This window comes from Akebia trifoliata, unplaced genomic scaffold (genome assembly GCF_017979445.1).
Source record: "Akebia trifoliata isolate Shusen 1 unplaced genomic scaffold, ASM1797944v1 Contig00286, whole genome shotgun sequence".
NCBI classification, from domain to species: domain Eukaryota; kingdom Viridiplantae; phylum Streptophyta; class Magnoliopsida; order Ranunculales; family Lardizabalaceae; genus Akebia; species Akebia trifoliata.
Window position 1 is genome coordinate 32,009 of NW_028236934.1, and position 18,176 is coordinate 50,184.

The 18,176-nt window shown below is 34.5% G+C and overlaps 2 protein-coding genes across 3 annotated transcripts; one reads left to right on the top strand and one right to left on the bottom strand.

The window, feature by feature from the left end:
- Nucleotides 1–7,682: 7,682 nt before the first annotated feature.
- LOC147381725 (uncharacterized) lies at nt 7,683–14,646 on the top strand. 2 transcript variants are annotated; one of them, XM_086430043.1, is made up of 6 exons: nt 7,683–8,533; nt 9,997–10,839; nt 11,525–11,715; nt 11,932–12,138; nt 12,408–12,468; nt 13,063–14,646. In XM_086430043.1, exons 1-6 carry the CDS (start codon nt 8,273–8,275, stop codon nt 13,648–13,650), a joined length of 2,151 nt encoding a protein of 716 aa, XP_086286169.1. In that variant the 5' UTR covers nt 7,683–8,272; the 3' UTR covers nt 13,651–14,646. The 2 variants fall into 2 exon arrangements, with proteins under 2 accessions (XP_086286169.1, XP_086286170.1); XM_086430044.1 differs by having other exon boundaries at nt 7,696–8,533; nt 13,032–13,223.
- A 154-nt stretch (nt 14,647–14,800) lies between these two features.
- Nucleotides 14,801–18,172, bottom strand: LOC147381726 (putative aconitate hydratase, cytoplasmic; the record flags this gene model as incomplete). The annotated part of the gene is made up of 9 exons (XM_086430042.1): nt 14,801–15,305; nt 15,577–15,819; nt 15,909–16,007; nt 16,393–16,872; nt 16,957–17,055; nt 17,432–17,553; nt 17,693–17,811; nt 17,916–17,983; nt 18,143–18,172. Coding segments are annotated over 9 exons (1,329 nt in total), but the record flags the coding sequence as incomplete, so codon positions are not given.
- Nucleotides 18,173–18,176: the final 4 nt, after the last annotated feature.

Genomic DNA, 18,176 nt, shown 5'->3' on the forward strand with positions numbered 1-18,176 from the left:
CTCGTCGGAAAACACAGAGGTCTCTCTCTCTCTCTTGAAACCTCGCCATCGTTTATCCATTCTCGATCGTTTCCTTCGCTCACCTCGTCGGAAAACACAGAAACCTCGCCGCCGTCTGTTTAAGTCTTGGTCGTCTCCCTCACTTACCTCACCTCGTCAGAAAACACAGAGGTAACTCTCTCTCTCTCTCTTGTTGCCGTCGTTCTCGTTCGTTTCGAAAACGAAGAGTTTCGGTCGGATCATTGTATAAGAATGATTTTGGTAATTTCGAATTCCATGGGCAAATCACATAAATTTTGGTAATTTCGAATATAGATTTTGATAATTTCGAATTTATAATTAGAAGAAGAACTATAAATATTAAATAACTCTCCCGCCAAATAGAGAACATCTATTCGTCTCCCCCAGACTGATTTTTCCGTCTTTTAGCTTCATCTGCAACTCCAATGGTGAGTAAATCTCTACAAATTCTTCTTCTTCTTATGAAAATATTAAGTATGAGAACCGAGAACCAAGATTGGATTGGATTGGTTCGGTTCTATAGGGTAATTGGATTGGTTCGGTTCCAAAGTTGTAAAATCGATCATATTTGGTTCGGTTCCAATTTTGCCAAAATCCGAACCATGTGCACCCCTAGATAAAAGGAAGACACGAAAAGTACCACTAAGACATGGAAAAAGCATAAGAAAGGGATCTAAATTTTCCTCAAAGAACAATGGGTAAGTAAATAATTTATAGATTCATCACTAGCTTTACATATTGGACAAGACTTGAATGTTATGAGGCTCCCCAATCATCTGATCTAATTAGTTTGTAGAATTTTATTCACAGTTGCTAGCTAAATAAATAAATAAATAAGTAACTGAAGAGGGAACTTTGGTCCTCAAATTATCAAATATCGATAAGGAACAAAAAAAAAGGTGATGAAGAACCTTTAATCCCGCTTCATCGTTCACACCCTTTGATCTGCCTCCCTTAAAGAACATTGAAATAGCATACATTAGATTGATGAGGTAGGCCACTATCTGAATCAAAGTTCCTTCTAAAATCAAAATCCAAGAAAAATCGTCTCCATTCTAAACCATGAAATCTTTGATAATCAATCATTGATCACATAAGAGTTGGAATTATAAATGACTAATCTTCGTATGCTACTCGAATCATCATGCCGATCATACCCTTAAGTACATTATCTCAACTCAACACAATCATTACATATTAGTTATGAAGTAAGAATTTTGCGACAAGAGATACAGGCTATAGCGCTCATCGCAAGATGGTGGTAGTGTGCGACAAAATTTGTAAGTCTGGTGTGGAGACGACAAGTGTCTTAGATAAATGGAGAGCTTGACATCAAACGCCAAAGGACTGTGGATGGTACGATTCATGAAGTACACAGTCAGTCAATTATTTATTGATTTAATCGTTAGAATATATGTAATATCTAATATCAATTATTGCCAAAGGGAGAAAAGATTGGGACAATAATCTTTAGGAGAGATTGAGGACCCATTAGGGATTGTGGAAGAGGAGACAATAATATAAGAAACTCCCTTGGTTTCATGAGTATAAAATTTTGTTTGCACTCTCTTAGAAAGAGCAATGGTAGAACATTCGATTAAGACCCGATCTCATGATACTTGGACCATCTCTTCTTAGACTTACAATAATAATAATAATTTGATTACTGGTACATGGGCTTGTAAAAAATATCAAATAAATGATTAAGAATGAATCATTAAAATTCAAGTCGTGATAATCTGACCCTCCCTCCCCTCCCCTCCCATACGCCCCTATAACAAAACCGTAGATCATTTGCCTTGGGATACACAAGAAAGGGATTTATGATTTTATGTATCCTGAGGCAAATGATCTACAATTTTATGATGGGGCCATATGTCAGAGGGGGGCGTCAGCAAATCATTATTCTTAAAATTATCGAGTCTAAACACTATAAACAACCAATAAAGTTCATTTTTATTTTATTCCATCATCAGGAGGACAATTAACCTCTTTGTACATATTAAACAGCCGCTTCACATCTTTCATAACATGTTGGTCTCTGAACACTCTGCACAAGTTTGATACAAGGAGCTCGCATTAAACTTGGACTAATGTTGCATTATCGAAGAGAAGCCCTCGCCATGAAGGTACATCACATAGCTACTATTAGGTGGCACTTGCACATGCCTTACCAAAATTAGGATTTATGCGTGATTAAATTTTTTTATAATTATTTTAGAAAAATTATTTTACAAATTTTAAATAGATAATGTACTTATATTTCATATTTTATTACTTAATATATTATAAAGGTATTTTTGTAATTTAAAATATTATCTAAGATGATGTTGTAAATAATATAATAATTAAAAGAATATTTATTTAATTTTTGAAGATTAAAAATTAATGTGGATGAGGGGGTCATGGGATTTTATTTATTTATTTTTGACGAAAATGAAGTGAGGGCATTTTTTTATTTTCCAAAGAGTTCCACTAGTCTTACTAATTTAGTAAGATTTCAACTCTTACTAAGGGTTGTTGACCTCGCTTTGTACTATCCAAAAATATGATCCGATTCCATAAAGTTGTAGAGGACAAAATTCTATGAAATTTGAAGAAATATATTTTTTAATAAAAATTTATTTTTCACCGTTGAATTTTAATCTTAAACTTGAGAGTTCCGTGAAATTTTTGTTGCCGTCCATTTTCAAAACTTGGATGAAGTCAAAAATTTTATTTATTTATGTATTTTTATGAAGTTTTTCCATGAAATTGAGAGGACTGTGGTGTTGGATAGCCCATGTGGTAATCCATTCTAACAAAACGACTCTTAGAAGACTTAAAATCTTATTAAGTTAGTAAATAAAGTGTTTTTCGTCAACAAATTAATACCTTGGGCCTTATCTCAGTATGATAGTTAAATGTGGTATATAAACCAAAAACCCAATTGTATTTCTCCAAGGATATATAGACAGCCATATCGTTGCAACTATTTTGTATATTTTTTTAATTATTTTAAAAATAGTTGAGTATAGTTGGAGTCTTATTTTCTTAATAATCTTTTAGTTTCTCTTTGTAAATAAAATTCCTTCTAACTTATCTACCCAGATAGAGTCGTGTTGGAGTGACCTCAGGCTGGAACCTCATATTGTAGTTGTTGGCGTGAAAATGGATAAAAATCATAAATGATTTTTCACTTGTATCTCAATAAAAAACATCTATGATTCCCATACACTTTCATGTCAAGAAGTGCAATATGACGTTCCAGCCTGAGGTCACTTCAGCATTATTCACCTAGATATCATTCCTCTCATCTCCCTTCTCACCATTTCATTAAAATAGTGTCATTTTTCATCATAATTTTAAAATGTAAGAAAATTTACCACCTATAAGTTGGTTTGTAAGAAAAATTTATTGCAACAAAATAATTCTAGTGGAGAACTTTTACAGTAATAAAAATTACTCTTTGATAATTTCTTAAAACATCAAAAATCTCATCCCAAAAAGCAAATGCATAACTGAATTATCAACTAAAAATTACACTTAATATGTTCTTTGATACAGCCAAAATCAAACCAATTATCACTCTAAAGGGTGATCATGATAACCTTATGTCATTATTGTTAGCAATAATGAATAAAAATAATCTTATTTCATTATTTAATTTTAACGAATTCAAGATTTTGAGTAAATAGTTAGGCAATTTACGCCCCTCTAACACAACCCTTTCTTGGCTAGGGTGGGGAGTGTCATATTTTAACGTTGTGGAAGATTTCTATAATAACCTTAATAACTTAAAAAAAAAATTATTTTTTTTTATATTCAACATAATGTGCAAATCTAATATAATCATTTTAGGGTGAATTTCTATTTCGTGAGTTGAAAATGAGTTATCTAGGATTCTGGCTCACTGTTTATTTTAATTAGTAAAACGTGAACAATCACATTTTTGTTAAAAAAAAATTTTAGAACGAAGTGACTATTTTGTAGGTTTAAAGTAATAATTATTATTGTCACTTTAAACCTGCAAAATAGTCACTTTAAAAAAGCTCTGAATTCGTTGTTGTTCATGTTTTGATAATTAAAATGAACAATGAACTGGAATCGTATATTCGTCAAAAGTTGATCATTTTTTTGTAAATATCTCATCATTTTATCTATTTATAATTTTAATAAATTTTTATAATTTTATTTATTACAAAAATTATTGTTTGGTTCCCTAAACTTGATTTTCTTCTACAATAGATACTTTACGATAAACTTGGTTACAATGGGAAGTAGGTAAGGGATAGCTAGGGCATCCTCTAGAAACAATGGGCCGCAACGCTTAGTAAAGTAAGAAGTAATTAAGGATTGATACTTGGCACAAAATTAATTCCTTCGATGTCCCATCTCTCACTACTGAGCTAGGACATATAGATTCATTTAAATAAATTTCCTTCTCATTGACAAATTAAACAAATATCTTGCTTTCAACATTGTTTCACCTATTTCAAAGCTACCATAAACATATCATGTGAAGCTTTGAATATAAAAAAGGTATCATAAGGGCTTAATCTTATTAAACACAAATCACAATACAAACAAACCCATATTATAAATCCACTTGCAACGCTTTAAGTCATTAGTATTTCTTTGAGTTTGACTAACCTTACTAAGATATTGAGGAAAAGACGTTTCACTAAGACTCATCTACCATCAAAAGGCCTTGAGATACGTAAAGCCCTAAGCATCTCGAGGTCTTTTTAAGGGTGGATGAGGTTTAGTAAAGTCTTTCTTTCCTCACTATCTTAATAAGGAAAGGGTTTCTCTAATTCTTTCTATGGTACATTATAGGGATGGTATTCTATCTTGGTGGAGTCTGTATTACCTTCTTCTTAGAGTCTAGATCATTGGATGGTCCTCGAGATTTGTGATGGAAATGTTGAAATTATTCAATGTCATAGACCTCCTCAGGGAGGATGCTAACAGTCTTTCCTCAACTGCACATTTTCCATTGGAACTCTAACCCTAAATTAATTTAAAAGTTTAAGGATGGAATCCAAGGTTAGGCTTATATTCTTTCTGACACACAATTTGCAATTGAGACAACCATTTGCACGTGAGATTGTTTCAATTTTGTACCCCATTATCATATAATATGCACGTGTGCACACATTTTTTTTTCATTTGTTCTATTACATTGGGAGGTGGTCATGGACTCATGACCCAAATACCCAAATTTTCAATCTTGCCATGTCATAATTAGCTTCTTTGCTTTCTAAATCATTGTTAGAACAGCTGTGGAACCTAAACATGAGGAAGAAAGTGTTGGTGTGCCTAGCCTCAACACTTCCTTATAATCCCTTGTTTTTATCTAGGTTGTCAATGGTTCATATCAAACTCGAAATCCAATCCATTCACATCAGAAAACTTAAGATTGGAATTGGAGATGAGGGTTTCGATAAGAACATGGTTCGAACCAAATCCAATAACCATCGGATCATATATATTGTGTCGAAAGTAGTTCGATACGATAAGGACTTAATTTAATAAGGACTTGTACAATTAGGTTATTGGATTGATTCTAGATCGATATCAACTTGATTCAAATCATATTCATTAGGAGTTTGATTCATGGTTTCTAGGTATGTTCGTTTCTACATGTCTTCTAAGAGGCCAATAAGACTACTGACCTTCTTACCTCTTCTTGGGATTTTTTGGGTTGTTCTATTTTTTATCGTGGGTCGCTTCCGAGCAACCTCACTTCTATCATCTTTCAGGATGCTAGGGGTGTTCTCTCCTTGAGGTTGTAGCTATTCTTGGTCTGCCTTAATCCTGTTGATCTTTCAACAACAAAAAATGGTCATAGAGGGACTTATTTTCTTTACGATTGAATTTACAATGATGCCTTGGGATTCACATTATATATCAATCACGAGAATCATTCACCTATTTAAACAAAGAACCATAGCTAGAGATAAGACAAAAAAAGTTGGAAGAGTATTATTGAAAAGGAGGAGAAGAGAAAAGGCAAATCAAATTTGAAGGATATTAATAGAAAAAGTAGGAAAAAAAGAAAGAAAGAGAATATATAAATATAAAAAGATAAATTCCCAAATAATTACAAAAGTTTTCGGTATTTCTGAAATATTGCTAATGTTGACCAAGTCACCGCATAATATTGACAATTTGATAACATTTTGTCAACATTACTTGGTAGTTGTGTCAACATTAGTAAAATCTTGAAAATACCAAAATCTTTTGTAATTATTTGAGAATTTACCCTGTATAAAATTGAAAATGGGCATTTTTTTAAAATAATAATAAAAAAGTTGCACATTTGCATCCATCATAAACAATTGATAGGTTATATATATATATATATATATATTTTTTTTTTTTTGAAATATAAATTTTGATTGATTTGTCGTGCCATATGGTTCATCCATGTGTTGTCGTGGATTTCACACTTCACAGGGATGGCTATTCATTCCTCCTAAAGTTTGGTATGAAGTATCAATAATCATGTTTTTTTTACCCCTTAAGTTTTAATAGAGGGAGTTAGTAAAATTTAGATAAATATCTTCTTTTACTATTGCTTTTAAAATAATAAAGATTGGCATTTTTATTGGGTTTAACCCTCTATTCAAGAAACCTAGAAGTGTTTTAATTATGAAAAATGATAAATAAATAAATAAATAAATAAATAAAATACTTAAGTACTAGCAATGAAGGAAGTTAACCCTACATCTTTTTGGAAGGGTAACAAAAAAAAACTACTATAATTTCTTGACATTTGATTAATCATTTCTTCAAAAAAATTATTTACTAATAAAATACAAATTTTCAGTCATTATTTAACCTTAACTATTCCATATTAATTATTTTTTTGGTTGGAATCCGATTTTTCATATGTAATCAAATTACAATAAGATCATCTGCAGAAAATTTTGTTGGACCTTATAGTCCATTAGTGACTCGTAAGCCTCACACAATTTTGCATTTTCAATGGTGATGGATTTTCTCATAAAGGTTAAGTCAATATGTACAGGATTAATTGAGAATTTTTAAAATATACGAAATCTCTATTTGGAAATATTAGAATCCTATGATGAGTGGATTTCTAATTTAGAGAGTAAATAGGCCCTCTACTCCTATCTATTTATGTATGGATCGGCTCTCTTATATTGGTACGATTTTCAATCAAAATGTATGTACATCCAAGTCATGGCAACATATAAATAATTTCGAGATCAAATTCTATCGATGAAAATACGATCCATAAAAAGAAAGATCAAGAAAGAGAATGTGAGCCTAGAGATCAAAGAACTTCACCATATGGGATTCATTATTCGCAACAAATCGATGCAACGGCAACGGCTACGATTCCATGTAGAATATTATTCATCAATTAATGATATATCCTTAATTATTCTAGAATAATTATTTGATTTAATTTTTTTATTTATTACTAATTCTTATAAAATTTTCTTGAATTTTCAGCAATCAAACTATTGAGAGAGAGAGACAGAGACAGCTGTTTTACTTGGGATTAATTATTTTTAGTGAAGAAAATGAATAAAAGATAGAGATATTTTTTACTTGGGATTTAATCATTTTTAATCAAGAAAATGTGTGAGAGAGAAAGAGGTGGCACGTGGTGCTGCATGCCTCACACCCCGCCGCTTCTTGTACAAACTGAAACAGAAAGGCTTCATTTCTCTGATCTTTGCCACTTCTCTCTCTCTCTCTCTCTCTCTCTCTTTGAATCTCTTCTCTTTTTAGCACACTTTTCTTCCTCTGCAGCTTATATATCTTTGACCAGCTTTCAAAACTACACACTTCTTCTTGTTCTCTCTGTCTCTCTCATGCTTACTTTCAGGCTTTTAACAATCTGGGTTATGTGAAATAGCTACCCTTTTCATCTCCTCTCCTCATTCCACTAGTTTTAATGCATCAACCCCTTCATGGGTCTTCGTTTTCTCTGTTTCTCCTAAAAAAACAGGCTTTTTGATATGGGTTTTCCCCTTATAGCTCTGAACTTAACCACCCTCTTTTTTTTTTTTCTTTTTTTAATTTCCTCCATATGTATTTGATTTTTCCCTTTTCTTGTTATACAAGTTTTCCCTTAAAAATCTAAACTTCATAGCATTTCCTTCTGATTTTGGTTAGTGGGTTTGTTCTCTTTCTTCTTTTCTTTCATTAAAAAAAAAAAAAGAAACAGTTTTTTGAGTTTGGTTTTGAGCAAAGAGCCCTTGATTTTGAAGCAGGGGTTTAGTAATCTTCAATGGCAGAGCTTCAATCTTGTGCTGGCTTAGTTAATTCATCTGCATTATGTTCTAGAAACCTTGTGTGTTCTTTAGAATTTTCCACTTCTCAAGTTCCATTGGACTGCAAAGAACAAGAAAGTAAAGGAGATGTTGTTGCCCAGATTTCGGCCGAGTTGCAGAGTGAGCGCCAGAAGAATGCAGAGCTTATGGAGAGGATATCTTTATTGGAATCTCAAATACAAGAGAAGGAAAAAGCTTCTCTTTCCATAGTTGAACAAGTATGGTTACTTGATCTATAGAAATCCTTCTATTTCTATTTTAAACTGTTATTTGTATTTTGGTTTTTTTTTTTGTTTCGTTTTGTTTTGTTTTGTTTTTGAGTCTTGTTTGTTTCTCTTTTATTCAAGTTCCTTAACATGGGTAGATGTGTAATGTGGATGGTTTTTGTTGAAGGATCATTCATGCATTATCATTAATCAACTTTCAGTGGATTTTTATCACAAGTGGTATCTGAGATTTTGAGTAATTTGTTTGGGTTTTCTGTAAGTGATGATCTTTACTGATATAATAATATAAGATGGAAATAGTCTTTGGGGTTGGTCAGGAAGCCATTGTTAAACTAAATTTAGTATTTATTTACACCAAAGAAACCATGGAAGATAAAATCTTGAATTTTGAGGCTTTGATCGACATTGCTCAGACATCCACAGTACTGACATTTCTTTTGATATATAGTCTAGGTGCTGTTTCTCAAGATTTTTTCTGAATGAATTCAAACTATGTGGTTGTGGTCTGCGGGGAAATTTTAAGTATGATCTAAGAAAAGATAGGTAAGTGTGATAGAAAAAACTACAGAGTGGAGAGAACACGTGAAGTTTTTGGGATCAAGGAAAAGATTTGAATCATATTAGGCAAATGGGTTTTTCACAATTCAAAGTTTGATTATTGTAATAAAAAAAGGAGTTCAATCAAATCTAGGAGAGGGAGGTGGTGATCCGTTTTATGTGGATAGATGAAAGTTGTTGAGAATGAAGGACATTGGTCTCCACTAATGAAGTGAGAATAAGAAGTTTGGAAACTAAATTCTAAAGAGAATGATAAAAATAAAAATCAGTATCTAGGTTTCAAGTGATGGAGAACGTACATTATAATTTGGTAGAATATGTTTTTATACGATATAGATTTGAGAAGCATACATAATGTAATTGTTCGTAATACAATTTTCAAATAAATAAGAATGCACTTTTGCTTGGAGGTCAAGCACAAGATTTTTGACCCTCTGAGTTAATTGGTCAATGGAACTGATCATCTTGGAACCTCTGTAGTAATGTCAGTGTTTATCATGTTACCGACAGATTTAAGGATTGAAAAATGTCTAAGTTATTGTTTTGGTTGATGTCTCATGTTGTCAATTAGAAATGATTAATCTACATTCATGAAAAAACATAAATTTAACTTTTCACTACTTTTTCTAATATCAGTCTCTTCATCTTTAGACGTTTGGACTCTATAATTTTCTGTGCTCCTCATTTGTTTGCTATAGAAATAAATTTCTTTTTTCTAGGGCTTTGATTCATCAGAAGTCAAAAGTTCTTAGGTTTGGAGGTCCCTTCTATAATTATTCACTCTATGTCAAATTCATATATCTTTAGTAGAACTAAGTACCATTCTTTTCTACACTTCATTTTAAAATTTTACTTCATCTCATTGAATGTCACTCTTAACATTCTTTATTTCCCAGGATGATTGCCCCACTGCTATGGATAGAAACTTCAAGAAGTTCAAGAGACAAAAGATCGAACCAAGGACCGATGAAGCCGAAGATGCCAAACTTGCACAAAGAAGTGATCAGGCCCCAGAGATAAATCTAGGTACTCCATGCATGGCCCACAGTGACCCCAATGAATCAGACCACCTAGTCAACTGGATGAGCATGGATGATACCCAGTTTTTGAATTTCGAAAAGTTTAAGGCTAGGGACTTTGCTTTGGATTGTGAGGTTGCAGATGACAGTGATGATGAATACTACGATGAAGATGATACCGACATTGACCATAGAGAGAAGAGAAATGATGATGGTTCACAAGTTTCTGATACAATAAAAAGGCATCTCCATGAAAGTGTTGATGGTGGAAAACGTACTCAATACTCGGAAAGGGCCGTTAAAATGAGCCAAGAAACAAATGGAGATCGAAACGAAGGGATTTTGTTACCTGATACAAGAGTTATATCTAACAAAAAGGAACTACAAAAACATAAAAGTGAAGAAAACAAAAAGACTAATGGATGCAAATTACAGATAGAGATCCATAATTATGGGCAGGAGATTGGAAATAAAGGATCTGGAAGTATATCGTCACATAAAAAGCCCCCAAAGGTGCCATTCTGTCCAAAGGAAATTAAGAGAATAATAGTGTCAGAAGCACTATTATTAAAGAATGCTCAATCACATACCATACGGAAAATCATTGTCTTTGCATCTCTTGGAATACGACATGGATGTGAAGATATGTATGAATTGAACTTCAAGCACTTCAACATATTACGGAAAGGAGAGCCATATGTGTCTCCCAAAAGTCCTGGGGTAAGCAATTTTGTTTATGTGATATTAGATTTTAACTCTTTACATATTGATTATTTGTGTCCTTGTTCTTGTTGTGCTTATTATTATTATTATTTTTTAATGTGAATTTGCTTTTTGTCAGTGTGATACGTTCAACCACTTTTTTTTTTTTATTGTTTCCCTAAACTAAATTGTTCTTCCAATGTGGTGAATGGTCTTAAGAAAATACATCATGCTTAGGTTGTGAAATCCCATGATCAGGTGATTACGCATTTTACTTGGAACTGAAAAAATCCATGTTTGATTGGTTGTTGACTTAGGTTGTTCATTAACTTCATGTTTGAATGCTTATAGCACTTCCATGAGCAAAATGAATCTATGAATTGTGATCGATATTTATTCTTGGTGGACCAACTGTTGCTTTTTTAGCCTCTTTGATCTGTTTTGAGGGCACTTACATGTATTTTAGTTATTGTATTCCTATGAAAGCCTTTTACCCTTATTATTTTTTGTCATGTATATAATGGAGATTGAACCCATTATCCAACAACATGATTAGTTAAAGGGGAGGTGAAATTCAAAATTTAAGCATAAATTTTTGTGGCTCAACATATTTGTGGAAGCCGCTATTTGTCCTTTATATAAGTAATTGCAATGTTCATTTATGATTATATTTTTATATTATATATGGGCCGACCTTTTTCAGGAACATATCTTGTATGAGCATCCTGGTGTCCGGCGGAAGATCTTCTATCCAAATAGGCAGAATCCAACATTATGTCCAGTTCAAATACTTGAAGAGGAGGAAGCTATGCGACCATCTGGCCCAAGCTGCCCCTCATGCTTATTTTTATGCATTAAATATGGAGGGCGGACAAGAAATCTTCCTCAGAATGAGTAAGTATGGTTATCCCTTATTGTTAAAAAAACCATGGTTCCTCTTTGTAAAGCTATAGGGAGAAATTAATTTTGACCGTTAGGAATTAGTATACATGTAAATAAGAGGAGTGTAGAGTGCTAATGAATTCAACACCAAGCCAAATTATCTCATTTTAGATTATACAGATTTTATCTTACAACATAATCTAATGTCTATTGGTCGCATTTTCCCAGATATGTCAGGCAACGTATGGGAAGAAATAAGCTAAAGTCTTTCGGACCACTTATGTGTCAGATGGCGATGCTTGTTCATGTTCGTGGTGGGAGCTTTTTCTTCAAGGCCTTGGGTATCACACTTCTGTTCATGGCTGGTTTTCCAGATGACCTCATTCAAAGAGAGACCAAATACAGGAACTTGGACCTTCTTCAAAAATATTACAGGTACTCCATTTAATATGCATAAATCTTGATGCCTATATGTACCTTACTGGATTGAGGTGTTTTGGCTGATATGGTAAGCTTTGAATCCTGTAATTAAACATGATCATTTAAAGGATAAAAAAGAAATATGGGCAATTTGGAAACCTTAAAGAAATACATAGATTGATGGTTCTCTCTCTCTCACACAGTTTCCTCTAAAACTTTAACATATTCTAAAAGGGCCTCATGCAAAAGAACTATTTCACCTATGTTACAACCTTTTATTGCAGGACAGATGAGGATGTAGAAGGGGAGGAATTGTTTCATCTGTACCCAATGCTCTATGATGCTGTAAGAGCACATCTCCCTTGATTCACATATCCTCGTACTTCAATATGCTTGCATTCATTTTTTTTTATATCTTCTTTTGTTGAAAAACAAAATGAAAAACAAAATGAAATATCAAGCTTGAGAAAAACTTGTTTTTTGTTTGAGTCGTGCTGGAGTGACCTCCAGACTGTACCTCATATCGCACATCCTGACGTGGAAGTGTGTAGGAACCATAGATGCTTTTTGACTTGTATCTCGATGAAAGCATCTATGGTCCTACACACTTCCACATCAGGATGTGCAATCTTGAGGTCACTGCAGCATTATTCTTTTTTGTTTTATGTACCAGCCATTATTACAACTGATTTGAATTAGTACAACAGAGGTGGGTCTAGTGCGTCTCAGTTGAGATACTCCAGAGGTGGTGATATCATTTCCACAAAAACTTCTACGACTTTGTCGAGTTGTACATTTTTTCGTAGAGGACCTCACACTTTGTGACATAAGGGCATTTTCCATGATTAAATATCCTTTATGAGATGTTGTAGTAGTTTTAGTTTGAAATTCATGAAATAATTATTCAGGTTGGCCAGTAATGATCTCTCCCCTGAACAGGCCAGTCCGAATTTACATCAATTAGCAGGGAAGGCAACAAAATCCAGTGGCAAGAAACAAACAGGCTTGATAAGTAAACCCCATAATTTACCAAAATCCTCAACCATGCCTTCTGTTCCTTCAAGCTCTGTCCCTCCTAACCAATTTGGGCTTGTGGGGTACACTTCTCTCCACACTCACGCAATGTCAGCATTCCAATCCATGCCACCTCACACTTTGAGAGATACTTCCCCAATCTCAAATCCTTCAATTGCTAGTTCAAGTCCTAACATCACCTACCATACAGATCATAGTCCAACCACATATCCCATGTTTCCACCTCACCCGTCAAACACATTCATGCCAACGGTGTACTGGCCTCACACAAATGCATTCCCTTCCCCTTATCCTACTTCATACGGATACCGACCTTTCCCTCTTCCTGCCAATTACATCTCCCTTCATCCACAGCTTTATTATGGGCACCCCTCTTTCAACCCTTTTGTGCCCAAAGCAGTAGAAGGCGCTGAGAAGAAAGATGCAGCCTTAGCCGAAGCTGATAGTGACTCTGACAGTAGTTCAAGCAGAACTGAAGCGAAAAAAGCTTAAACAAGTTGTAAGTGATGAAGTAACTTTTTTGCATTTTTTGGTCCTTGTGCAAATGGTAGATGTGAAACTCATGAACTAATTGTCCTTTCAGATCAGTTCAGAGCTTGGTTTATTCTAGCATGTTCACTCATCACTGTGTAGCCATGGCATATATAGAAACAACAAAAATAAACACTGAATATAAGAAGTCCTATGTGCAATATTACAACCTACATCTGGTAAATATTGGATCGTATCGTAAGTTCATTGATAGGTGCTCATGGTTGCTCCAAGTCGTGATAAACTCAGACTAGAGGAAATCAAGATAATACTAGAAAATATATTGGTTATTGGCTGAAGATCCAAAAAAGGGGGAAAGATCAAATGAAAATGGATTTGTGCTAATGTCAGTATGGCTTCAAGGCACCATGAATATCATTGTCGTTAAGACAATATTACAGACAAATTTGACTTTAGTAGTATTTATTATTGATGGTTCTTAAACTCACGAGAAGAATTAAGTGGCAGGGATGTGAAGTAAGACTGGTACTTCTCAGCTTTGACGAGTGGAAGGATAACTTTACTTGGTTCGTGCGCATGCAAACATGCCTTACAGTTCATTTGATCTTCTCTGTACAGAAGATCTGTGTGGCCTTTAGCTCTGGTTTGATTTCATGTCCTTGTAAACTAGTTAAACCGACTAGTCTACTGGGCCAGATTGTTTATTCGAGGGCCACACAAGTAGAGATAATATGGTCCAGAACGGGTTGCTTTGGGTTGGACCTGTACTAGAGAAAAATGACCTAAAAGCCCTCACCTTCGACTTAGGTTAGTCTGGGCCTTTCGGGCTTTCAAAAGGCAAGGTCCATATCCAGATCTACACACTTTTTCAGTATCCCTGGCCATTATCAAATACTAGAAATCTGACCAAAGCATGTGATCTGGCAAACTCAAATACTTGATAAAAATTTCTTATTAGCCACATTTACAATTAGTAATCCAAATATTACAATGAAGTTCAGTTGCTCTTTAAAGTAGGAAAAAAAAAAAAAAAAGAGTTTTGAAGATGGGTTTCCCAAGAAATGTAAAGTTTGGTTTGGAATTTTTTTAACTGAACTGTAATTCAAGAATATGCACTACACCAAGCATCATTTCTGTTGCAGCCAACAACAGATGAAAAATTGTCTTAAACCATTCCCAAAGTTGAAATCCCAAGCACACAAAAATAGGTTTAACATCTCAACAAAAATAATTTCGATCAACCCTAAACGCTCCATAGTTGAAGATTCCAATCAATCAAAGCAAACAAAAATAATGTTGAGCCAACCAAGCTACTCATTTTGCTGACAAACCAAAGCAGGACTCCCCTTATGTTCTACCATTTGTAAACAAGCTATTTCTCTCTATTGGGAGCCTTTTTTTCTTCTTCTTTTTTTTTTTAATAAATTCCTTAGAACAAAAAGTTGACAAAAATTTCAGTCGTTGGGGGTGCAGCAAATTTTAGACTCCTCGATGATTCATTGTCTCCCAAGTAGTTTCACATTTCCCAATCAACAAAGAAGTTCTCACGGGATGAAGGGAAGCTGATGATTAAAAAACTTGATTAGTCAATTCTTGATTAGATTCCGGATGACGTATGGTAGAATACCCCCATGATCAAAATATGCCAATTCCACCTGAAATCAAAACAAGGAACATCAAGCCACATTAAAAAAAAAACAAAAAAAAGCATAACGAATGGAAAAAAAATTATAGATAAGATGAGTGATCAATCTTTCTCAATAATTCAGGTGTGGATTTAAGTTTTCAAACAGCAATAGTAACCGTTTATACCCAAACAATATTATAATCTGGCTAAAGTATGTGTGCATTTTTCAGTCAAGTTGTTTGTGCATTCATAAATAGTGTTCCATTAATCTGTTCAAAGATAAAGGTAAATGTAATTACCTCCGTGTCAAAGCGGGCAGTGCAGGTGAATGATTTGCCAGTGTCAGTCGTGACTGTAAGATCTTGGCCAGGTCTTATCTCACTAATTTTGTCTGGCAGGTCAATGGTGTAACGCTCATGACCCATAAGTTCTAGTGTCTCTGCATCCTCACCAGGCTTGAAACATAGAGGGATAATACCCATTCCCACCAAATTGCTTCGGTGAATTCTCTCAAAGCCCTTGGCAATCACCGCTTTCACTCCCTGATAGAAAATAAGGGTCAGGTGGAGCAGAACATTGTACACAAAACACCAAAAGTGGTGGATTGCTTGGGGGTTATAAGAATTCTCACCAGCAACATTGGGCCCTTTGCAGCCCAATCTCGAGAGCTTCCACTTCCGTACTCCGCTCCAGCCAGGACAATCGTGTCATACCCAGCTTCCTTGTACCTCTGAAAATGGCAGATTGATAACAAGGGTTTGTTAACTAAAAACATTTTACTTTTTTGGCCTTGGGTTTCCACGGAGATTATGATAAAAATTGAAATAGAATTTCAAGAATAAACCTTCTGTTTTTAGAAAAACAATGCATCAACCTTACAAATCTGCCTCCATGTTTGTTCTCAGATAATAAAGAGGTCATATTTAATTGATATTCTTCCAATTTCACAGATCCAGTTCAGGAAATTTTCCCTCTAAAAAATACTATTAGTAGCATTACTCAGAAATGAGGGTTTCTTTGTCATGTTGGGACATTCAGATTCATTATTAGTGGGGAGCACTCCAAAACAAAAGAATAACAAATAGTAAGGTACAAAAGAATTGGCATGAACTCACCATGGCTGCATCAAACACGTAGAGTTTCTCCCCAGTTGGGATGTGAATAGTCTTTGGGCCCACTTCTCCATTCAAGAGCTTGTTGACGATACGAATGTTGGCAAAAGTGCCCCTAGCCATCACTTCATCATTGCCACGACGGCTACCATAAGAATTGAAGTCCTTTGGACTCACTCCACGCTCAATAAGGTACCTTGCCGCAGGGCTGTCCTTGTGAATGCTTCCTGCCGGGGAAATGTGATCGGTTGTAATACTGTCACCAAAGCTCAGCAAGCAGTACGCACCCTTCACTCCATGGGGGCCAGGTGGATCTATAGTCATATTCTTGAAATATGGAGGCTCATGAATGTAGGTTGAGTTGGGATCCCATGAATAATGAGAGGAGGCTGGAACTGATAACTGATTCCACATAGGATTACCCTTTGTGATAGCCTGGTAAGTGCTTTTGAACATATCAGGCAACACACTGGATTGAACCACCTGAACAATGAAATATCGAGTTAAATCAATCAGAGACAAGTAGCACTGATTTAACCAAAATGTCTGCAAGATTAGCATGCCTACCTCAGCAATTTCTTCAGAGGATGGCCAGATATCCTTGAAATAGACACTTTTACCATCTTTCCCTGTCCCAATCGGTTCCGTATCAAAATCAATATCAACCTGAAAAAACAATTTCATGATAAAGTACTAGTTATCATGGGACTGTTAATAAATAAAATTACAAAGGTACCAAACTCCAACATGCAAGAACAGTAGAACTGTTTATACTCTCTTGCGCACCGTTTTACATGATATTAGTCAAATATAAAATAATGTACTTTGATGCTTCAATTTCAGATGTTACATTAATAGAATAAGAAAAAAGAAGAAGATACTTTGTACCTCATATGGTGAGGATATGATTCTGAGAAAAGATAAGAAATATTTTGACTAAAGATATAGCAAAAAATAGAGTTGACAGGAAAAATAGGATTATAGTTGACGACCAAAATATCTGAGAGAAGACAGTATTTGTCAATGATATTTATTTGCATACCGTGCCAGCAAGAGCATAGGCAACAACCAAAGGAGGTGAAGCAAGATAGTTAGCTCGCGTCAAGGGATGCACACGACCCTCAAAGTTCCGGTTTCCAGAGAGCACAGCTGCAGCAATGATGTCTGTGCAAACAAACCAGATTTATTCTGAATATAAATACACAATCAACCTTGGGATTCACACAAAAGAATAAATGACTAGACTAGAGTAAATAGTTTAAAGTTCTAAAAGAAAATAATAAGAACAATAATGGAAGAGTACCATTTTCAGAAATTGCAGAAGCAACTGATTCATCAAGTTCTCCTGAATTCCCAATACATGTTGTGCAACCATATCCAACAATATGGAAGCCCTGCTGGTTCAAATACTTTTGCAGACCACTAAATATAGAAAATCCAGATCCACATTTAGTACTTAATTTTGAAGCAAAAAATGATAAACTTGATGTTGGCATTAAATCTTCCTAAAAAAATCCAAAAAGTACCTCTGGAGCAGATATTTGGTAACCACTCCAGAACCTGGGGCAAGACTCGTTTTAATCCACGGTTTGACCTGGAAGATAATTGTTAAACAAAAATTATACCTACTTCTGAATGTGCAACCAAGAAGTGTTAATTGAGCATAATTCCGAGTAAAAAAAGCCATATGATGTACCTAAGTTCCAAGAAATAAGGTGGAAAACACATTTGACTCTTAAGAGTCGTGACTAACCTCAAGACCCAATTCACTGGCCTTCTTTGCAACC